A 13,387-nucleotide genomic window follows, 5' to 3' on the forward strand; every position below is an offset into this window, starting at 1 on the left:
AAGTTGAGACACTTTTCTTCTGTTTTTGAGCTCGTATGATGACAAAAATAAAGATATTTTTAAAATATGAAAAATAAACCAAAGAGGAGAAAAGAAACGTTTTAATTCTTTAAAGTTATTATTACTACTGTTGTACGAAAGGTTTTTTGCAACAATTAAGGTTACATAAACAAGGATAGCTAAATTGTTCCGTATTCTTAGTCTAATAATCATATAAAAAGTTATCAGCGTTCACAGTTTGTCTGGTTAAAGCTGGAATTAAAGTTTTTGTTTATTTTTGCTTTATCCCTTTTGTGGTTTTGTCATTCAAAAACAAAAAAATAGAAGTAAAAGTGGGATCAATACAAAATTACAATGTTAAAGTCAGTTTTAGATGTTGGTTCTTGTTTTTACAAACTAGATTCGCATTCTACCCTACTATTTAAAAGTTTAAAAATTGTTAATCAATGTAACCAGATCAGACTATTGAGTAGTAATATTATCAACTATCAATTGCAAGCAAAGGAAAAAACTCAATCAAAGAGAAAAATAGAGCCATTAGTACGTTCTAAATATGAATCCAAGGATTATAAATTGCCTAAGTGGAAGGAGTCATTAGGTGAATTTGTTATTAGTACATTTCGTTTAGATATGGATAAAGTTAGGGCAGGTCCTGTAGCTGGTTCCTATTATTATAGTATTTGTAGAAAACAAGGGCTCCAAGTGGAAGGTGAAGAATTGTCTCCATCAGCAAAGTATTTCTATGAAACTCTAAGATTGCCAAGGACTTTTTCACAATGGTTCCAAATCACTGTTTTACATGAATGGATGTTGTTCACTAGAATGAGAGCTATGCCATTTAAATATGGTAGGAATTATCAACAAAAATTGGTTGATAGAACATTTTCGGATATTGAAATAAGGCTGTTTGAGGAGATGAATATTCATTCAGGGAGGATTGTCGATCAATACTTGAAAGATTTTGACACTCAATTAAAGGGGGCTGTACTGGCATATGATGAAGGGTTTTATTCAGATGATAGTACTTTGGCAACAGCTGTTTGGAGAAACTTGTTCGCTGGTAGAAAAAATATCGATATTAGTCTTTTGGAAGATGTTGTCAAATATATTAGATCTCAACTTTATATTCTAAGTAGAATGTCAGACAGAGAGTTTGCATTAGGTAAATTTAACTTTGTTTTGCCAACAGAAACGGTTAAAAGATTGACTCCAGATGAAGAACTACAGATGAAGAAGAGTGTTATTGAGAAATATAAAAAGCTTGAAAAGAGTGGGTTGATGTTACCCAGCGAAAAAAGTAATCTTTCATATACCAATTAACTTAAATATATTCAAACATACATAGGTAAACTGGATAATTGATTTTACTTATACTTGAAGTTAGGGCTATGTTGGGTTGGGGTGGTAATATTTGTTTTATTTTGATTCCTGTATATTTTGTCATTTGAACTTTTGTTTATTTATTTATCATGTTTATATTTATTCCTACATAAAGATTAATATCATTCTTGAAATTAATGTTTTATTTTTTTTATGGTTATGCATATCTATTCATTATATAATTATAGAATAATTTTTGTCCTTTGTTTTTTATTTCTTTAATTATTACTAGTTAAAATAGTTTATAGTTATCTACATTTTTATAGACGTCTCACTTTAGCAGTCCATTCTTCTGGTTTATTTTCATTAAACAACTGGTATAAAGCGTCAATTAATTCCACATGGAAACTACCACTACCACGAGCACGGGTAGATGCTAATTTACCAGCAGACTTGTACAACTGAACAGCACCCACAATTGCGTCAATGGCAATACCATCTTCATTTAAACCACCGAGTAACGAAGCGATTGTAGAACCTAAAGAACAGCCACTCGCAGTAATGTCACCCATAATTGGAATAGGACCATTTTCAACTAAATAACAAGGTAGGTCTTTGGCTGTGATACCATCAGTGCCTGTGGATAAACTTAATTTTCCTGATAAAGTACCATCAGCAATGAAATCAGTCTCACCCGTACATACGACATATGTCCTATATTTATAAGCCACCGTTTGAGTCGCTAAGGCTAACAATTCTTTTGTAACAGCTTCAGTGCTTGTAGCATCAACCCCTTTCATTTTACTGGAAGTTAGACCAGAAAGAGCAAGAATTTCACTAGAATTTCCTTTGATACATATAAACTGACTATATGTTAATAGAGTATCATTTAATATTAGCCTGGTTTCAGTTGCAGAATATCCTACTGGATCCAACACAATTGGCCTTTTAAATTCGTTGTAAGCTTTAATAGCAGTTGTTAAAGTAGTCACTGGTGCTATAGATCCAGTATTTATTAACAACGACGCATTGGGAATTTGAGCCAAATCCCTAACTTCAGATTCTACATCAGACATAATTGGAGATGATCCTAGAGCTAGAGTTACATTGGCACCGAAGTTTTGATGAACTTTATTAGTCATATGCTGAACTAATGGACGAGTTTGTTTGACTTGTGAAATTACTTTTTTGACATCAGCAGCAGTAACATTAGATGGGGATAGTTGAAAGTTGACAAATTTGAATTGGGTACCATCGATTATTTTACGTAAAATTACTGTAGAGGTGGCAGCATCAGGTGATGCCATAATATCAGATACTAATGAGATACCATCTAGGGATCTTTTACCATTGGATGCATTACACTGATAAATGACTCTTTCAATACAATCAGGATGTAACCCTCCAATAGCTACAGTCTTGCACCAAGTGGCACCACTATCCTCTAAAGCAGTTATAATTTTAGAACAACCTTGTGGGCCCATAGGAGCTTTCTTTAGATTTTTCTTTGTGGCAGTTGGGAAAATAGTTCCAATACCAATATAATCAATCATATCTGGACCCCATTTAGCCAATTGTTCCACCTCATGAGAAAAGTCAACACTCCAACCTAAGATCTTGTCAGGACCTAAAAGCTTTCTTACCATGGGGACAGGCATATCATCTTGTCCCACATGGATACCATCTGCATCAATTGCCATAGCCACATCAACACGATCATTAATAATTAAAGGAACTTTAAACTGATGACATAATTTTTTGATTTGTAGACCTTCTTCCACGAAATTCTTAGTGTCAGTGTTTTTTTCACGGATTTGCACTAAGGACACACCATTCTCTAACCCGGCTTTAACTTGATCATATAAAGTCTTTCCTGGTGGAAGCATAGCAGAATCAGTAACCAAATAAAGTGAATAATTTACATCTTGTTTTGGAATAATCATTTTGTTTTTTTCTGTTTTTTCATATAAGTAAGTATATATTTGATATTCCTATGTATATATTTTATCACTTCTTTCGGTAAAACTGCTCTGTGTGACAAAAGTAAAGTCTTTTCAAAAGCTTACTTCACATAAAGAGAATAAATAGTCCAGTTGGTACAGCTGCGGTCAAAGAGTCAGAAACTTTTAATGCTACATCTAATAGTAGTCATTCTTATATTTGACGATTTGAACTGAACAAATGAAATAAAAATAGTTTTGAGGCTCTAAGAGTTTCTCCTTTTGAAAAAGAAAAATTACTATAATTATTGAAAAAATCAATGAGGTGAAAAATTATTATGAATCAAGTCAGACTAGCTTGAATTTTTGGAAACTATCAGAATTTGTTCAAACAATAAGAGAGGGTAATACGTGTATTGTCAATACAATATTTGCTATCATCATTGATTAAGTCAATCCAACTTAAAGAGTTAGAACATTAGAATTTATTTGTTATTTTTATCAAGAAAATTGAAGTATATATATTCAAAGATAGTCGATGCAACATGAAGTTTACGCCAAGTGTTGTTATTGATGCACCTGGCTACTATGTGGATCATTGCAGTGGTGGCAAAAACACAGATAAATGTATCATTTTGAGAGATAAACAATTGGAAAGTGACTCTGAGTCGATGCCAGTTAGTTTGAAACATTTATCAAAACCAACAAACATTTTGGACCTTACAAACAACGAATTAAAAGAATTACCCAATTTGAGAAATCGTACAGATATTCATACCTTACTACTTGGTAGAAATGATATTAAATATGTTAATGGGAAAGGATTGCCAAGACATTTAAGAAATTTGGTGTTGGCAAATAATAACATATCATCAATTTCACAATTAAAAGGATTACATTATGCTCCTAAAACATTGACAAATTTATCTCTACGTGGTAATCCGATTTGTCATTTGCAAGACTTCAGGATACATGTTATAAGATATATTCCAAAATTACAAGTATTGGATTTCCAAAATGTGACAAAAGAAGAAAGGAGGTTGGCTAATTCAAAGATTGAAAACCGTAGTGATATGGTTAAAGATCAATTACAAAAAGTTTCTGTTCCTAAGAATAGAGAAAGAAAGGATAAAAATATTGAATTGATGAATTTTGTAGTAGGGAAGATGTCTGAACAGAGAAAGAAGGAGCTAAAACAGCAATTGTCTAATGCAAAATCTTTAGATGAAATCATGAAATTAGAAAAATTACTATCTGGATCTTGATTATTAATATCATGTTTGTTTTTTAAAATATGGTTCTACCATTGTTACCAGCGATTACTGTTCTTATATAAAATAAAGTGGTGATGAGATTTACAAATATAATGAGTTCATGGAAAATATTTTTTTAGGAATTATACATACGAAATTATTCTTGTTTCTTATCGTTTAAAGAAATAGAAAAGCAATTGTTGATATTTTGGACAGAAAAGTTAGAAAAATGTGAATCTAATATTAATGCAATATAAGTTAAAACTTCTGTATAAGCATCATTTTTTTCCTTCATATTTTTGATAATATTTACTGTTATGATTTTTTTTATGTATATATAGTTGTACATAGGTGAGTATGTTATTCAAATTAAGCTAGATCACGCTTTGTTCACAGGTATTGTAAAATAGTATTATTTGTTTAACTTATTTAAAATAAATTAAGATTAATTTTAGAGATTAATTTTTGAAAGGTCTGTATTAACAAGTGTTAGTGTTTAAATATATATTCTGTAAGAAAAATTGAAATAAATATTATTTTATCGAGGATAAATATATTTGAACATGTTATTCTTTTTTTTTTACTCCGAGGTAAGTATATATTATTGCTGAAATCGAACGTTCTAGAATAAATAATAGGCCAATTAGATTTTAGTAAACATTAAGTGATAGTAAAATGTGGAGAATGTAATGTTTGCTTATCAGTAGATGTAAACAAGCCTTGTCAACAATTTGGTGCTATACGTAGACAAGATAGACCAAATATGAAAATATATAAAACCAGCATTTTTTTAAAATCATGTTGCTTTCCTTGCTCATCTTTTATAATCATCCTTGCATATTATATATAAATAAAAAGTCGAAAAACTTAATCATAATTTTGTATAATATATATATATAACACTGAGAATGTATACTATTTATCCAATTACTACAGGCGCTAATTCTCAAAACTTACAATTTAAATTAAATTATAAAAATACAATTTTAGTACCAGATAGTATAAAAAGAACAAAAATCAAAGTAGTATGATAAAAAAAAATTTAAAATGAAGACAATTTTAATAAGTTATGTGTAGGATTTGACTTTGATATTTATTGAGTTTTGTTTTGAAACTGTAAGGAGCCCTAACTGGAAATCCTGAAATACGTAGTCTGCGGGTAACCCCTAATATCGAGGTGAAGGACTTGGAATAACCGAAACTCTGGGCCCAAGGTTGTGAGTGTATTTGAACGAACATATGATCGTCGGATGGGCATTGGTGGCAAATTATTAAGAAGCTTACTTAAAAAACCCTTGATTATTGAGAGATAGTGCCAGAGGTAATTATCAGCATTAATATTCATAATCTATTTAATAGGTTAAGAAGAACAAGACGACTATCCAAGACTAATCTATTTAATAGTTAAAACCAACCAATTATATAATTTGGAAGTGTTGAGAATGAGCGCCTGTATTCATTGGATATATAGTAAACATTCTCAATATTGTATTAAACAGATTTAGGATACAAAATTATAATAAAATTCTTCACTTTCTTTCTCTATATACAACATTGAAATAATAATACACAAAGATTGTAAATAAGATAAAAATAATGTATGATGAAATCTTTGGCTTTATATATGTTAACATTAAGCCATTTTTCTCTACAAACAGTAAGATATTTAATAAACAGACTCAACAACTTTTGGTAATCTCTCAATGATTATTACTCAACAATTTATCGTTTAGCGTCTGCTAAAATCTTATTGTTCTATCTATTTCATTATAGAACATTCTATTTTAACAGTAACTGTTTATATATATAATTAATATCCATATTTTAGTATATCACTTGAGATAACCCTTACAGAGACACTCTTTAATTTTTTTTCTTCATTTTATGTTTTGGAAGTCTTTTCAATTATTTTGGAAAATTTTTTGACAATGAAAAGTTCCAAAATACAGGCAATATATATATTAACAATAGTTTCAAATTATACACTCATAACGTACACAGTATTTGGCCCTTATCTATTATGCAACTATACAACTTTTTTTTATTCTTGCTGGCTTATTTAAGACCAAATTAATATAACCCATATGGTAACCTGTTTTAGAATTTTCCCAATAATTGCAAGTCACTTGATTGAGTTTTTCTTTAATATGACACAAACATTAGTTAACCAATCATTTGAACATACCCAAAGCTTGGAATCCAACACTTTGCTTGTTACAAATCGTTTATCTTTACATTACATGATAGTAAAGATTATGTATTCCATAATATTCAAATTACAACTTTTTACAAAAAGATATTAATTCTACTAGTAGTTGGTTGAAGTTAGTACATTTATTTCTCAACGTTTCTAGTGGATACAATTATCATTATACAAAAATATAGGATAAATCCTTTTATGCAAAATATCAATATAATATACATTCTTTATAAATACAAAATAAAAAAATAAATAATTACATGAGAAAAAGTAGTAATATGTTAGTTATAATTATTTATGATTTTACTTCCTTATCAATGAATTCAGTGTGTTCATTTGCATCTTTAGTTTCTTCTTTAATTTCTACTTTAGTCTCTTCTTTAGTTTCATTTTCATTTCTTGTTTCTTGCTTGTTCTTAGTGATTAGCTTGCCATCTTTATCAATACCTGGGATACCTCTAGCTGTTAAAAATTCAAAAATACTTTTCTGAACATTAGTACCCTTTTTAGTTTCACTCTCCTCCCCATTAGCACCAGTAACTCTGGTGAAAGAATCAATATAAGTGTAAAATGCATTAAATACATTATCATCAACTTCTTCTTTATAAATTTTATCATAAATATGCTTCATTTTAAAGGCGTCGATCTCTTCTTGATGTTTACTAAAATCAATTGGATCATAACCGAATTGTTGTAAACGAGAATTATAACCATCATAAACAGGAGCTTCCAATAGTAATCCCAGTGCTGGTGCCTTTGGAATATTAATTTTCTGCGGACCATAGGCTTGTGCAATACGTTCCGCCGGAGTACCGCAACGAGTAACCATGGTAGCCATTGAAATCATTTTACGGATTTGATGTAACATAAATGATTGCCCATGAATCTTGATAGAGACCCATTCAGTCTTTGCATCACCAATAACAAATGGTTCAGAGACTTTAATTTGTTTCATGTATCTAATTGCACTTGAGTCCTTAAAATCCTTACCTTGTGTGAAATTGTGAAAATTGTGAGCATTGACATACTGTTTCATAGAAGAACGAAATTTATTCAATTTTTCCTTTGATATACGGTATTGTCTACGTAAAGAATTTTCTAAAGCTTTGTATTGTCTAACTTTTAAGTAAATTTCACTTTCTCCATCAAACTGATCCTTTGGAGGTGGAACGTAATTTTTAATCTGTTCTAAATCTTCTTTTGAAAATGTTTCATTACATTTCTCGTTAAATTTTTGCCAAAACTCAACTGATTCCATATCATCATCCAATACACCAGGATACTCTTTTTTACTTTTTTCTAAATCGTTGTATAAAATAGAATTTGGTTTTGGCCCGATCAATGAATAAGTTGGTAGCAGATATTCATACCAACGAGAACTACACATCTTTCTACAATCAAAAGCTTTATTGACTCTGCTAATATCCCATACTCTAATACCTTCAGGTAAATGCTGATTAATTTTTTCTTTAATATCTGGATCTTCAATAATTAATTTAACAGAGATCAGATTACCACCTGCATGAACACCTTTATCAGTTCTAGCAGCTCTCATAAATCCATTCTTTTTCAAGTCCTTTGCATTATCTTCAGAGATTGCACCTGCTTCAGCAAAAGCTTTAAAAAGGGCTCCTTCAATGGTTGGATTTGGTGGGTTATATTGCATACCACAATAACCTGTACCACAGTAACCAACCATAACAGCTACTTTACGTTTTGGCAATCTCTTAGGTTTTGGAATTGGGTTACCATTTTCATCCAACTGTGAAGGTCTACCCACTCTTTGTTTTTTCTTTTCTGGCTCTTGATTATCCTCTTTGCCACTGACCTTATTTTGTGTGTTTTTATCTTCATCAAAATCTGCCTTCCTTGCCTTTGTCAATTTACTGATGGCGCCTCTTTTTAAAGCATTTTCATCTTGTTCGTCATCGTATGATGGCATAAGTGCCAAATTTTCAGAAGACATCTTCTAGTGACTGCAAATGTAGATTTATCCCACTGTTTCCTGTTCACTATACAGAAAACCAATATTTCCGTAGTGCATGCACTGTATGAGTACAATTTAAATACAAAGAGAATACGAGTTGAGATGAGATGAGATGAGGTTTATAAAAGTTTATTTATTTCTTTTTTTTTTCGAGAAAATTTTTCTTATCTATATTTTTTTTTCACCTTCTTCCTTTAGATAATCCGCGAAAAAAAAAATTACACATAAAATACACACATCCAGATACTATAAAAGTGTCACATTCTTTCTTTTATTTAAAGTTATATGGAGAACCAGCCCTTTTTAAAGAGTGAATAGGTGAGCAAACGGAAGTATAGGAACATCAACCTATAATTATGCATTCACTAGATAATGATACAAGTCTATTACGCAAAAGTTTACGCATTTAAGAAAGTATGTTAGGGATAAAGAGACAGTAACAGTTTCTCTTTCTCTATTTAGCAACTAAACAAAAAAAACATTGTACAAAATATATAATAAGAACATATTACTGTGAATCAGATTATGTGATTAACATAGATGATCTCCTACTATATACACATGTATTTCAAATATTATATAGCCTTGTCTGTAGGACATTATTGTTAATAACATTAATTTATTTCATATAATACTGGCTTGTACCAGATCACTATCAACGAGTCAATGTCAACTTTGAAATTTCTTCTTTTTTTTATTTTAACTTGCAAGAAATACAAGTAGAGGTGAAAAATTGGAAGAGTAAAAGAAGTTTTGCGATGAGGTTAGAGTATCGAATAGAATATGACCCTTGCAATAATATACTAATGTACTGAATCTGATTACCAATCATTATCTGATTTTACTTTCTTTTCCTTTTTAAGCTTATAACAATACCAAACAGCATACGGGATAAACACTCACATTAACGGACAGTAGCAAGAAGAACAAAAATAATAATAATGAGACAACTTACTGAAGATGAAACAAGAGTAGTCTTTGAAAAATTGGCAGGTTATATAGGTAGAAACATTTCAAATCTGGTAGACAACAAAGAAAACCCACATGTTTTTAGATTACAAAAGGATAGAGTATATTATGTGCCGGAAAATGTAGCAAGATTAGCTACTAGTGTTGCAAGATCAAACTTAATGTCACTTGGGATATGTTTAGGAAAATTTACAAAGACTGGTAAATTTAGATTACATATAACTTCTTTATCTATCTTAGCTCAACATGCTAAATATAAAATATGGATCAAACCAAATGGTGAAATGCCTTTCCTTTATGGTAATCATGTACTTAAAGCTCATATTGGTAAAATGTCTGATGATATCCCAGAACACGCTGGTGTTATAATCTTTTCTATGCATGATATCCCATTAGGTTTTGGTGTATCTGCCAAGAGTACATCTGAATCAAAAAATTTACAACCAACTGCGATTGTTGCCTTTAGACAAGCTGATATAGGTGAATATTTAAGAGATGAAGATACACTTTTCACTTGAAATTTTTTTCTATCTCTTTTTCACATACTTCCCATATCTAAATACATAGATATATTTCTATTTCTGTGTCTACTTCTATATTACGTTATGTTATATTTTACTGTACTATATAAATACACACATCCACAAATCCATACATATAAATAATATACATTAACATTTCTTAATAAAACCCCAAAAAAAGAGGAAGGTAAAATTAATATATATATATATATATATGTAGTTCAATGAAAATGTCCAGAAAATTATCATAATCAGAAAAAGTAACACTCTTCAATATAAGCTCTCATTTTTTGCCTTTACCTTTGCTCTTCCCCTTACTTTTGCTCTTCTTCTTATTATTATTGGTACCTTTCTTTGTAATATCAAACGTTTGTTCCGATTTCTTATTCATTGTACCACCCTGTGTCTGTTTGGATAACTGTTTTTTCTTGGGTTTATATGTTGATCTATCTCTTAATGGTAACCATCTCTCTGGATCTGGTTTATTATTCAAATTAATTGAATCACTACGTTTAGCTAGGAATTTTTTAAGTTTTTGTGCCTTTCTTTTCTCTTTTTTTGTCTTCAATTTATGTTTAAGAATCTTATTATGTTTATTTAAATTACTTTTGCTTTTATCTACAATTGATTCGAATGGCTTAATGTTCAACTGAATTAACCTTCCAACATCGACATCAGAGACTAACGAAGCTGCTTTGTCTATATCAAATTGTTCTTCATTGATTACAGATTGTATCAAAGCATCATTCTCGTTATTCTCCATCTTTTCTAAGAAAATTTTTTTGGCTTTGCCGATTTGGTCTAAGTTTAAGTATTGGAAACCAATATATCTCCATAAATTATAATCTGTCAATTTGCAATTATCCATTAATTTATTTAATAATTGCTCCTTCATATAGTCCTTATCCGTGATGTCATATAATTGGAAAATTATATAATAGATAAAGATGGATAAACGATTATTTGTCAAAAATTTATCTTGTGATAAATATATTTCACATAATCTAATTGCATTCTCATACTGCTTTTCCTTGTATAACATCTGTATAGTTAAGATTAATAAACCAAAGACTAAAGAATTTGTGTAGAATTCGTTTTTCTTTTCAAGACATTTATGGTACAATATTTTAGCTTGAGTTCTGAAAGGTTCATATATGATATCATCAATAATAGCACCATACAACTTAGAAACATTCACATAATTAAAAGAATTACTATTTGGTTTACTGGTTGATTTACTGTATAACTTCAACATCTGGTAGTTTCTTTTCAATAAAACGTTTTGTGGGTATGTAAAATATTTAGAAACTAATGAATGAATTCTTTCAAAATTTAACTCTCTTAGAATCAAATTAAAATTATCTTCATATTTAGATAAATCCCGCAATGCCATATAATTAATCTTTGCAATTAAATATAGTGGATTATCTGCTGATATTCTATTTATTAAAGGTTTTAAAATCTCCTTACACTTACCATTTTCACCTAACAATTGATAAACATATGACAATTGTAATTGAATAGCAAAGATGTCATTTTCATAATCTTCCTCAATTGCCATTTGTAAACTTTTTTCTAATAATTCAATAGCATCCAAATATTGACCCCTTGAAGTTAAAATCATAGAATCGTTGAATAATAAATCATATGAGTCTGGATTAGATTCAGATACCAATGGAAGTTTTTCTTGTAGATGTGGATTGGATGCCAATGGAACTCTTTCATTACAAGCCAACTCAATTGGATTATCCAAACCTCCAGAGTTATTAGTCTTTATTAAACTTCTATACAACTCATATGCTCTTGAATTTGTATTCGAATTTTTTAAAGCATATTGGGCATATAAATGACTTAACCCCCTCTCTAATGAGTCCTTATTAACATTATCTTTAACCCTTTCGTATATTCCCAACCTCTCAAAATCCTCAAATCTATTAATCTTATAGTAAATGTAACCAATTTCCATGATCATTTCATTTAAATCTACCTTATCATCTTTATACTTATTCAATTGGTTAAATGCCCTTTGATATTTATCTTGTTTAATTAAGGAAACCAACAAGTTTTTTAATACCTGAGTTTTATTAGTACAACCTCCATCTAACAACGCAATACAAGTAGTTTCGACGTCAACATGTTCATTTTGACTTGAGTGAACATCTAACTGTTTCAAAAGAGAAGACAAAGTTGGAGGTGCCATTATATATATATTTTTTTATCGTAATCTGCAACCACTAACAATTCTTCCTGTCCCAATTGGCCAATTATCCAAATTAACAACTAAAAAAGAATAAAAATGATATTGAACTCTTGCAAAGAAATACTGTTTTATCTAACATTATCCAAAATAATGCTTTCTATATTTTTTTCTTTTCTTCTTCTATTTCTTCCCTACTAAAAAAAAAATTTAGTAAACAACTTTGGCAGGAAAAAAGAGCCGAAAAGCTTAAAAATGAAAAATTTTTAAGAAATTACTACGGAATTAATTCCGTTTGTTTAGAGCCTAATAAAATTTACAAAACCGTAGCGGCATTTATACTTGAGAAACGGAATACAAACATAACGACATCAACACATACATGAATATAATGATCCTTCAAGTAAATGACCAATTGTGGGTGTCATATTTCCAACTTGATAGATTTGTTATTTTTATATCTATATAACTGTTTAATTTACTGTCTGTATTGCAATAATAAAACTAATAGCTTAAAATCAGATGACAGTAAAAGACCAAATATTTGCATACTTGATAAAAATTAAAAATGATTGACTATTCTGAGTTATCTATCAAAGAAAAACCTATATATATAAACCAAGTCTATGATTTCTTTCTTCTATAAAGGATATAAAATACTGTGCATCAGGGGATAGTCAATATGAAAGTCTATAACAGGCCCAACTTTTCATACAACTTAAAAACATATACATACACACATACACACACACATATATATATTTATGAATATTATTATTTATAATAGTCTAGTAATAGCTATAAACATAAAAACAAGTAAAGAGAAACAAATAGTAAACAATAATAGAATATGATCTTATCAAAAATGTGATTAGAAAAAAAAGAATAAATCCAACCATATCTCTACTCTCTCTCTTTTCATTCTTGTTTTCTAACATATATGCACAGATCTTCATAAATGAGAAAATAGTATCGATCTTGTCTAGCAGTGTAGTATATA

The 13,387-nt window shown here is 29.7% G+C and overlaps 6 protein-coding genes across 6 annotated transcripts; 3 read left to right on the plus strand and 3 right to left on the minus strand.

The window, feature by feature from the left end:
- Positions 1 to 354: 354 nt before the first annotated feature.
- On the plus strand, positions 355 to 1,320 carry CBP3 (Cbp3p; the record flags this gene model as incomplete). Its single annotated transcript, XM_064860125.1, has 1 exon — positions 355 to 1,320. The coding sequence occupies one exon, from the start codon at positions 355 to 357 to the stop codon at positions 1,318 to 1,320; it is 966 nt and encodes a 321-aa protein (XP_064712786.1).
- A 320-nt stretch (positions 1,321 to 1,640) lies between these two features.
- On the minus strand, positions 1,641 to 3,263 carry THI6 (bifunctional hydroxyethylthiazole kinase/thiamine-phosphate diphosphorylase; the record flags this gene model as incomplete). Its single annotated transcript, XM_064860126.1, has 1 exon — positions 1,641 to 3,263. The coding sequence occupies one exon, from the start codon at positions 3,261 to 3,263 to the stop codon at positions 1,641 to 1,643; it is 1,623 nt and encodes a 540-aa protein (XP_064712787.1).
- A 542-nt stretch (positions 3,264 to 3,805) lies between these two features.
- On the plus strand, positions 3,806 to 4,525 carry LEA1 (U2 snRNP complex subunit LEA1; the record flags this gene model as incomplete). Its single annotated transcript, XM_064860127.1, has 1 exon — positions 3,806 to 4,525. One exon carries the CDS (start codon positions 3,806 to 3,808, stop codon positions 4,523 to 4,525), a length of 720 nt encoding a protein of 239 aa, XP_064712788.1.
- Positions 4,526 to 7,008: 2,483 nt separating this feature from the next.
- PUS1 (pseudouridine synthase PUS1) lies at positions 7,009 to 8,679 on the minus strand (the record flags this gene model as incomplete). The annotated part of the gene is made up of 1 exon (XM_064860128.1): positions 7,009 to 8,679. The coding sequence occupies one exon, from the start codon at positions 8,677 to 8,679 to the stop codon at positions 7,009 to 7,011; it is 1,671 nt and encodes a 556-aa protein (XP_064712789.1).
- Positions 8,680 to 9,641: 962 nt separating this feature from the next.
- NIP7 (ribosome biosynthesis protein NIP7) lies at positions 9,642 to 10,187 on the plus strand (the record flags this gene model as incomplete). Its single annotated transcript, XM_064860129.1, has 1 exon — positions 9,642 to 10,187. The coding sequence occupies one exon, from the start codon at positions 9,642 to 9,644 to the stop codon at positions 10,185 to 10,187; it is 546 nt and encodes a 181-aa protein (XP_064712790.1).
- Positions 10,188 to 10,473: 286 nt separating this feature from the next.
- SRP72 (signal recognition particle subunit SRP72) lies at positions 10,474 to 12,390 on the minus strand (the record flags this gene model as incomplete). The annotated part of the gene is made up of 1 exon (XM_064860130.1): positions 10,474 to 12,390. One exon carries the CDS (start codon positions 12,388 to 12,390, stop codon positions 10,474 to 10,476), a length of 1,917 nt encoding a protein of 638 aa, XP_064712791.1.
- Between the last annotated feature and the right edge of the window lie 997 nt (positions 12,391 to 13,387).

The sequence above is a fragment of the Arxiozyma heterogenica genome (assembly GCF_036370985.1).
Source record: "Arxiozyma heterogenica strain weizmannii chromosome Unknown scaffold_30, whole genome shotgun sequence".
NCBI classification, from domain to species: Eukaryota; Fungi; Ascomycota; class Saccharomycetes; order Saccharomycetales; family Saccharomycetaceae; genus Arxiozyma; species Arxiozyma heterogenica.